Source organism: Pelodiscus sinensis, chromosome 3 (genome assembly GCF_052426305.1).
Source record: "Pelodiscus sinensis isolate ZL-2025 chromosome 3, ASM5242630v1, whole genome shotgun sequence".
In the NCBI taxonomy this organism is placed as follows: Eukaryota; Metazoa; Chordata; order Testudines; family Trionychidae; genus Pelodiscus; species Pelodiscus sinensis.
In genome coordinates this window covers 182,568,579-182,577,451 of record NC_143054.1, presented here as the reverse complement: position 1 = coordinate 182,577,451, position 8,873 = coordinate 182,568,579, and the positions used below count along the sequence as shown (strand labels likewise).

The following is an 8,873-nucleotide window of genomic DNA, read 5'->3' as shown; positions in this document are numbered from 1 at the left end:
TCAACTACATCCAAAAGGACTTGTAAACAGGCCCTCACCATTGATTTGCCTCTGTCCACAAGCAAGGAGAACTCTTGTCTGGCCTCCTGTGGGAACAAGTCTCTGAATTTCTGCATGAAGTTCTACATCTTAAAACTCGGGATGTTACAGTTGAATTGATTAAATCATTAACCAATAAACATTAGGTTATCAGTTAACCTTGCTGGTTACACTCTTGGCCTTACCAGGACCCCACAGGTCTAGCAGCCAGCAGAGTATTTAATTGTGTGATTGAAATGTAATCAGTTACATGGTGGGGGTTTTTTAAATTATTTCTTACATCCCGAGTTAAACCAAACTTGCCCAGCAGCACATGCTGGTTTTCCAATTCTGAGTTGTAACCTCCCAGTAGAATACTTTCCTACCACCTAAGTTAATTTCTAGGAATCTTTTGATTTTGGGGTTGTACCCTGATGATCCTATCTTTCCCTTTGATTGGCAACAGAAACCACCAGGAATTCTAGGTGGTGGGGAAGGGGGAAAGGAATGGATATAAAAAGAACTCAACTCTAGACAGGAACCCTGAGGAGGAAAAAAAACAACAACAAAAGTATTTTGACTTGGACATTTTTTTACGTAGGTGGGAAGGGATCCCTATCTGCTACAAGGTCTTAACAGGGTGTCATTGACTACTTTTGAAGTGCCAATAGCAGCTACAAATGTTAACTAGACTGTGGGAGGACTCTACCTCTACCTGTATGCCCAGATTTAAGGCCACTTTCTTCCTCTTGTACACCAGGGCTATGCCTAGACTACGGAATTTTATCAGAATAAGGTACGCAAATTGCACTCTGCAATTTGCGTACCTTTTTCTGATAGTTTTGTCAGAAGAGGCTTTTCCGAAATTTTATTTGGAAATAAAATGAGAAAGACAGGGCTTCCGAAAGAGCGTATCAGGGCTTCTGCAAAAAATGTCAGAAGAGCAGATGCATTCCCTGGATGTGGCTGAGTTTCCGGGATACGTCTGATGACTAACAGAAATGTTGGAGCATAAGCTTTCATGGGCAAAGACCCACTTCGTCAGATGCAAAGTGGGTCTTTGCCCACAAAAGCTTATGCTCCAACACTTCTGTTAGTCTATAAGGTGACACACGACTCCTTGCCGCTTTTGCAGATTCAGACTAACACGGCTACCCCTCTGATACTCTGGTATCTCGGGAAAACTCCGTAGTCTAAACATAGCCCAGGTGAGGTTACATGTCCAGGAATTTCCACTGGCTGTGGAAATTCTTCTCTTTCTACATCAGTCTATTCTCACATTTTGGTGTTGAATTCTGTGGCAGAGATGTAGAGTATTGCTTTGACTTACATCGCACTCTACTCTGCTCCCCAGGACTGGCCATCTTGGGAATTGTCCCCTTTTGGCAAGTTGTTTTTTATGCATTTTTCAAGGCATGGTGATTGGTGCTGGGACTCTGGTACAGAAGGAGGAGCACTTCTCACCTACGTACAAGCACCTCAGCATTGACTATTCTATGCTCATATTGTTAAGTTATGTTTGCCCATTTGCAAACGTGATCAGTACCCTGTAACTAGAGGATGAAGTTAATAATGTTTTTGGCTGTGGCTTAGTTTGACTTTTGCACTTTTTAGTCTTTCCCATAAAAGGCACACATGATGCCTACAGGAAAGCCTGTTGAAGTCAATGGATCTTTCCATTAGGACTTTTGATCTTGGCCTATAGACCTGCATAATTCTTCAACAGCAGGATACTTTGTATTGTCTGTGTAGTAAATTTAATTCTGCTCTCAGGACTTGGGTAGGAAGTCTGTACCACAATGCTTCAAGAAGTGTTATGCAGCTACTTTAAAAAACAAGGGGGAGACAATGTTTAAGTATCTGAGGAAGGGACAAGGACATAAAAGAATCATTATGATCTGAAACAAATAACATTTCCCACTAGATAATTTATTTGGCTCTTGCAAGTCTACTAAAAACAAACTGCTTTTAAATCAGTAACATTTATTTCAGTAAAACTGAGATAGGACTTCAAAATTAATTCAGGATAAAAATTAATGGAATTTGTCAAAGAAAATACTATTAATACTTAAAACAATTTGAATTACACTTCCACTACCTACATTACAGACACATGTTTATAAAAAAGAGAAAGCACACGTTGAATACAATATTATGAAGAATAATGGCACATAAAATGATATTTTGAAAGTTCTAAGAAATCTTTTAGACACACACACATGCCCTCTCCTTGTTCAATTTGCAACTTTTTTAGCAAAGTTTACATGTACAGCTTTAGAGAGACTTCCAGAGAAGCTAGTAAACTAGAACACATTTTTACACAGTGAATTGTAAACCATTTTCTAAGAAAATTAATTTTTCAAATAATATTTAGTATAAAACATTTAACTTCTAAAATGCAAAATTTTTTTTTTTGCAAACAAACCATGGGTTTTGCTAAAGCCATGTCTTTAATAAAATGTAAGATAAAGCACTGTTGCGAACCTACCAATCATGCCACAAGCCAAAGGTCACCAGAGTCAATAGAAGTTCTTCCATTGGTTTCAGTGAGTTTTGGATAGATATTAACTTGGAGGAACACATGTAAACAGAGCTAACACAGTTTTTAATGACCTTACATCCTCTCTCAATCATTATGCCTAATTTCCAATTATTAGAAAACTTCTAGAAAAAAGGAAAAAAAAAGGCCTGCAAATAGAGACCATACATTTTAAGGAAGAATTTTTTCCCCCAGAGATTTTGAACTTATTTCCAAACACACATTTTATTGAATGATTATGGTCTGGCACAAGTTTTCCCTGAGTGCTCTTTTCGCCTGGTTAGAAAAATCAGAATGATATTTTCAAAATACTGGTTTATTGCAATTTTCTTTGAATAAACACATTTTTTCCTAGGCAAGTTGTTCCATTGTGGTACTACTGGACTGCACACTAAAGCAAACATGGTAATTCCAGATTCCATGTCAGAACATTATATTGCCAAATAGGATTATTCAGGAAGGTCTAGGAACATCCCAGCCCAAATCCACATAGGCAAGATGCCTCAAAGTGATTTCCTTTCATTTCAAAAGGTACAGAACATGCATCACCTCCGCTAGCAAAGTTACAGTGACACTGGTATTACTAAAAGGAAGAAACTGCTTTACTATGCCCGTAAATTCAGACAAAAGAAAACAAAGAACTGTATGATGCAGAAGAGGAGTGAGGATCAAAATAGGAACAAACATATTGTTTCCATGCAGTAAAGTTGAGAAAAATGAACGCCGCATGCAATATGCAAAGTTATACCTTCAGTAGGTTCATTTCATGTGATCTTTGGAGGTCTACTCCCCCTTGATGCTCACCTTACCATAAGTGGAAGTTGTGTGGGCATGGGGAGAGAAGCCCGATTCTGATTTCACTTAAATCCTTGTCAATCAGAAGTAATTCCACGGAGTAATCAGGAGTAATTCCATGAAGTTACATGAGTCAAACCAGTATAAGCAAGATTAGATCATCCTCAGACTGAAACCAAAATGTATAATTCAAATCACAGTATTAGATGATGCATTTTAAACATTGTTGATTGCACTTATAATTCAGTAGTTTCTTCATTTTAAAATGTCTAGCAGTTAAAGTGATGATATAGAGCAGCTTGTAAGCACTACTCTTCAATAAGCAAGGATTTTCAAATGTTTTAACTTTGCAGGTTTATAAAATGTTTTCTATGTAGCTTAACACAATAGCCTAAAAAGCAATATAAGAAACTGTATTTACAATTAAAATGAGTATTTCACCTTTCTGCATTTTGCATTCATTCATCATAACAGGATAATTTACATGGCTTACAGTAATAAATAATAAATAAGTCACTTAAAAGCTTTTGGAGAATGCATTCTCCATATTGGCATACAGTACAGTTCCAGGAAGCAGCAATGAATTCTGGCTATGGTTTCTCCCTGAGGTTCCTTAGGTTGGACGGCCTTGACCGAAGCGAGATTTAGACCTGGATTTAAAATAAATTAGTACATACACATGTGAAGGCACTTTTTGTCAGGATACATGATTGTTACTAATTATAATAGTTTGATAGTTCACTGCATGTAAGAAACTGTTTTACGATTTCTGTCAAAGTCCTAACCTTAAACATTCAAGTACAACAGAAAGAAGAAACAGTACATTATACTGTTACATTCATTATCCCTTTATAATGGCGTCTCTAGTTGCCAGTCTGTATCCTCATATAAAAAGATAAATATTATTGATTGGCCATCAAATCTCTGCTTTTCAGAGAAAGCCCCACAGAAGTACAGAGATACACGTGCATGCGTGAAGATGCACAGAGTTACAGCAACTCCTTACAGGTTTCAATATGAAATGAAATCATACCAATTTGCACAGCACACTAGGCATGCTCTAGCTCTGGTTAAGAAAGGGCCATCAATAGATCCATTATAAAATTCTAGTTCTAAAATCCACCACTTGACCACCAAGTTCTGAGCAGAACTACAGCTCCAGACTAATCCCTGGCATACAAAATGTCACCTCTCTGATTTTTTTCCTGATCTTCACATAAGAAAGGATCTTTGGAAGACTGAAGCAGGGTGATGATGTGAGAAATTTTGGAAGTAGACAGGGAAATGATCTGTAAGATAGCAGATCTGTAAGGCTATTGATCCAGAAATCCAAAACTCCAAATAGGTTAGGGTGGGGCAGTCACTCTTCTATCCCACGTGCTGCAGATGGGCTGTACCATAACTCTGCAAGGGTGGGTTGTGCACATGCCTTTCTCCTGGTTTCATACAAAGTTCAGTGGAGCAAGGGTGATTTTTACCTCCAGATGCACTGTACATACTGAGTGCTGATATGTAGCAAGAGTTCGAAAGGAAAAAACAAAACAAAACAAAAAAAGCCCTAAACACACATCCTAGCTTTTTCTGCTACTTAAATAACTTACTTTGTGTTTTTCTCTGTGCTATTTTGGCGAGCACTGACTTGCGCTGAAGCCTTTATCTGAGCTTCAAGTCTAGAGTAAATGCCACCTGCATGCTGCAATACAGGAGGGAAAAAAAAATCAAATAATTTAGCTATGCCAGTTTCATTGGCAACTTTCTAAAAGCTGTTAGTTTTCAGATAACTATTTTTCCAAATGGATGTAGCAAATATCATATTGCATTCTCCTAGAGCCCCAAAGTGAAGATGCATGAGCTTGCAATAGTGCACAGTAACCATGATGTTGGTTTGATTAAGAACGAGCCATAAAGACTTTGCATCTTGCAGTACTCCCAGGCTATGTCTACACTGCAGGCTTCTTGTGCAAGAACTTTTTGTGCAAAAAGTTCTTGTGCAAGTGTGTCCCCACACTTCCATGTGCGTCCACACTTCCATGTGCTTTTGCGCAAGAGCATCCATGGCAGTGTGGACGCTCTCTTGCGCAAGAAAGCTCTGATGACCATATCTGGGTTTCTTGTGCAAGAAACCCCTGTTCCCATCCACTCTAGCCTTTTTGCGCAAGAGCTTGTGGGGAGAGGAATAACTCTTGTGCAAAAAGCCCTCTCTTCTGACAACCTACTGTTAACTGCCTTGCGCAAGAACGGGCTTGTATTATGGATACTCCGCAAGTTTTTGCGCAAGAGTGGCTGTTCTTGTGCAAGAAGCCTGCAGTGTAGACATAGCCCCAGTGTCTCATACTGAGTCCCTCCAACCCATCCTATTTCCAGGGTCAAAAGGTTTTGAAGTAGTGACGTTTAGAAACTTTTTCTGACCAAGTGTGTTGGGGGGGGGGGGGGAAGGGGGAAAAAAATCACTTTAAAAACTTTGGGAGAGCAATGAATTGCAGTTAATTCACGCAATTAACTTAAAAAAGCCTAAAAACTAAATTTTAAAAATTAATCACAAATAATTGCAGTTTTAATTGAAACAATAGAATACCAATTGAAATGTATTTATTATTATTGGATGTTCTTCTACATTTTCAAATATAATAATGATTTCAATTACAATGCAGCAGACAATGTGTACAGTGCTCACTATCATTTTGATTACATGTATTTGCACTGTAAAAATGATACACACACAAAAAAGTATTTTTTAATTCACCTCCTACAAGCACTGTAGTGCAAACTCTATAGCAGGGATGGGGAATCTTTTTTTGGGTCAGGGGTCACTGACCCACAGAAAAATCTGTTGGGGGCTGCACACAAGTGAGAAGCATAAAGGAAACTCTCCCCCTCCCCCAAACCCTCAATGATGTGGCCACTGACTGAGAAGGAGAAAGACACTCTCCACATTCCCCTCAAACATCAGAGCCTAGGGGCTCTGCATCAGTCCACACTGCTTTGGATAGTCATCTAGCAGAACCCATCATCAACGTGGATGCCCTCTGCAATGGTTGTTGGAAGCATGAAAGGACACACACAAAATATCTGTATCTGGAATGTAAATATCTTACTACTTTGGCTAAAACAGTGCCAGAAGAACATTTGTTCTTACTTTCAGATTACACTGTAAACAAGAGATGGGCAGCATTATCCTCCTGAAAATGTACACATTTGTTGGTTTGAGTGATTGGCTGTACAAGAAATAGGACTGAGTGGACTGTATAGGCTCTAAAGTTTTACATTGCTTTTATATTTAAATGCCATATTTTCTGTACATAAACTTTAAATTCAACTTTCATGATAAAGAGATCACACTACAATACTTATTACATGAATTGAAAAATACATTTTACAATGTATATTTTTATTACAAATATTAAGTTAGCACCATACACTTTGAATACTCTTGTAATTGAAACCAAAATATTTAAAAAATGTAGAAAATAAATGGTTTTCTATTTTTGTTTAATTGAATCATTAATTTTTGTAATCACCTGACTACCTTTCTTTAAACTATAAAAACCTGATCAAGTTCATCTTAAAGCTTAAGTCTTCCAGACACCTTTAAGAAAACCTACATCTTCATTTTCTGATACTGAAAATGCATAAGTTCAAGAGATCTGCCTAAAATATCACAGTAATGTTACCATAGTATAAAATCTTACTTCTTTGGCTTCCTTTGACTTGGCCCGGTCCAAGTCTCCCAATCTCATTTTTATTAGGTGCCCTGTAATCTCACACATCCTTCGCTGATCTGCAAGTAATAAAAGGGATATCAATATTCTAAATATTCCTACTGTCAAGCTGAAGAGCCATGTTCATGAAGAAAAAGATTATGCATCTATTACTAACAATCCATTGAAATGAGTGGCTTTGTTCTTTGCTTATGTGGAAAGCACAAGCCACTACAATCCAAAGTAAGGCCCTGATTCTGTAGTGTAAAGCAGCTTCACATGGGCTTCAGGCAGGGGCAGGAATCTATCTACATTCATTCTACTGCCAGATTTAAGAGAATGGTTTTGAAGCAGCACAGATTTTTAAAAGAAATAGAAAAGCAAAAGAAACTAGGTAGTTTACCGAGACCAGAGCTTTCAACTCCATACTGGAGCAAGGAAAAGCAATACAGAAAAAGCATGATCTTACTTCATTATAAATTGGGAGATAGGGAGAGAGACATTCACACAGCATATATGTAGAAGCAATAACCATGTGATAAACAACTTATCACATACCTGTGTCATTTACTTGCCGAGGCAATTATCACATACTTATGGCCACATCACCTGTCCCTTAGACTCTCTCTCTCTCTCTCTGCATATCCTGTTTTAATATGCCAAACAGCTGCCATTTAAAACAAACTAAAAATACAAACCCACAGCCAAGATATTTTTCTTCTCTCTAACTTCCTCCAAAGATTACTCCTGCCATGAGACCCAAACTATCTATTTGCATTAGTCAATCTTTCAGCACATGAATTGATTAATTATTTTCTCTTTATTTTCTCTCTGTAACAAAACACATTTTTCTCCTGTGGGAAAGAAGAGACCAGTGCTAATATGATCCTCAGGTATCATTGCCTAGAGTGCCACCCATGCTGCATGAACATTGTGTGTTTTCAAGAAGACTTTGAAGTTATTGTGTAACATAACAAAGATTGGCTGCAGCTGAAGCTAAGCTAGGGGGAGAGGTAGATACGCTTGAGAGCAGAGATAGGGTCCAGAGGGACTTAGACAAATTAAAGGATTGGGCCACAAGAAATCTGATGAGGTTCAACAAGGACAAGTGCAGAGTCCTGCACTTGGGACGGAAGAATCCCAAGCATTGTTACAGGCTGAGGACTAACCAGCTAAGTAGTAGTTCTGCAGAAAAGGACCTGGGGGTTACAGGATGAGAAGCTGGATAGGAATCAACAGTGTGCCCTTGTAGCCAAGGAGGCGAATGGCATATTAGGTTGCATTAAGAGGAGCATTGCCAGCAGATCCAGGGATGTCATTATTCCCCTTTATTCGGCTCTGGTGAGGCCACATCTGGAGTACTGTGTCCAGTTCTGGCTCCCCACTACAAAAAGGATGTGGATGCATTGGAGAGGATCCAGCGGAGGGCAACCAAAATGATTAGGGGGCTGGAGCATATGACTTATGAGGAGAGGCTGAGGGAGTTGGGTCTCTTTAGTCTGCAGAAGCGAAAAAGTGAGGGAGGATTTGATAGCAGCCTTCAACTTCCTGAAGAGAGGTTCCAAAGAGATGGAGAAAGGCTGTTCTCAGTGGTGACAGAAGGCAGAACAAGGAGCAATGGTCTCAAGTTGTGGTGGGAGAGGTCCAGGTTGGATATTAGGAAAAACTATTTTACTAGGAGGGTAGTGAAGCACTGGAATGGGTTACATAGGGAGTAGTGGAGTCTCCATCCCTAGAGGTGTTTAAGTCTCGGCTTGACAAAGCCCTGGCCAGGTCGATTTAGTTGGGATTGGTCCTGCCTAGAGCAGGGGGCTGGACTTGAT

General features: G+C 38.9%; 1 protein-coding gene across 3 annotated transcripts in view; it reads right to left on the bottom strand.

Moving 5' to 3' along the window:
• Nucleotides 1–1,926: 1,926 nt before the first annotated feature.
• SANBR (SANT and BTB domain regulator of CSR) overlaps nt 1,927–8,873 on the bottom strand; it is a 49,585-nt gene continuing 42,638 nt past the window's right edge. For all 3 annotated transcript variants that reach the window (XM_089777525.1, XM_089777524.1, XM_006122163.5), the window contains 3 exons: nt 7,042–7,130; nt 4,954–5,045; nt 1,927–4,002 (listed from right to left, as the gene is read on the bottom strand). In XM_089777525.1, coding sequence (XP_089633651.1) covers nt 3,966–4,002; nt 4,954–5,045; nt 7,042–7,130 — 218 coding nt within the window. In that variant the 3' untranslated portion in view covers nt 1,927–3,965. The remainder of the gene's footprint in view (nt 4,003–4,953; nt 5,046–7,041; nt 7,131–8,873) is intronic.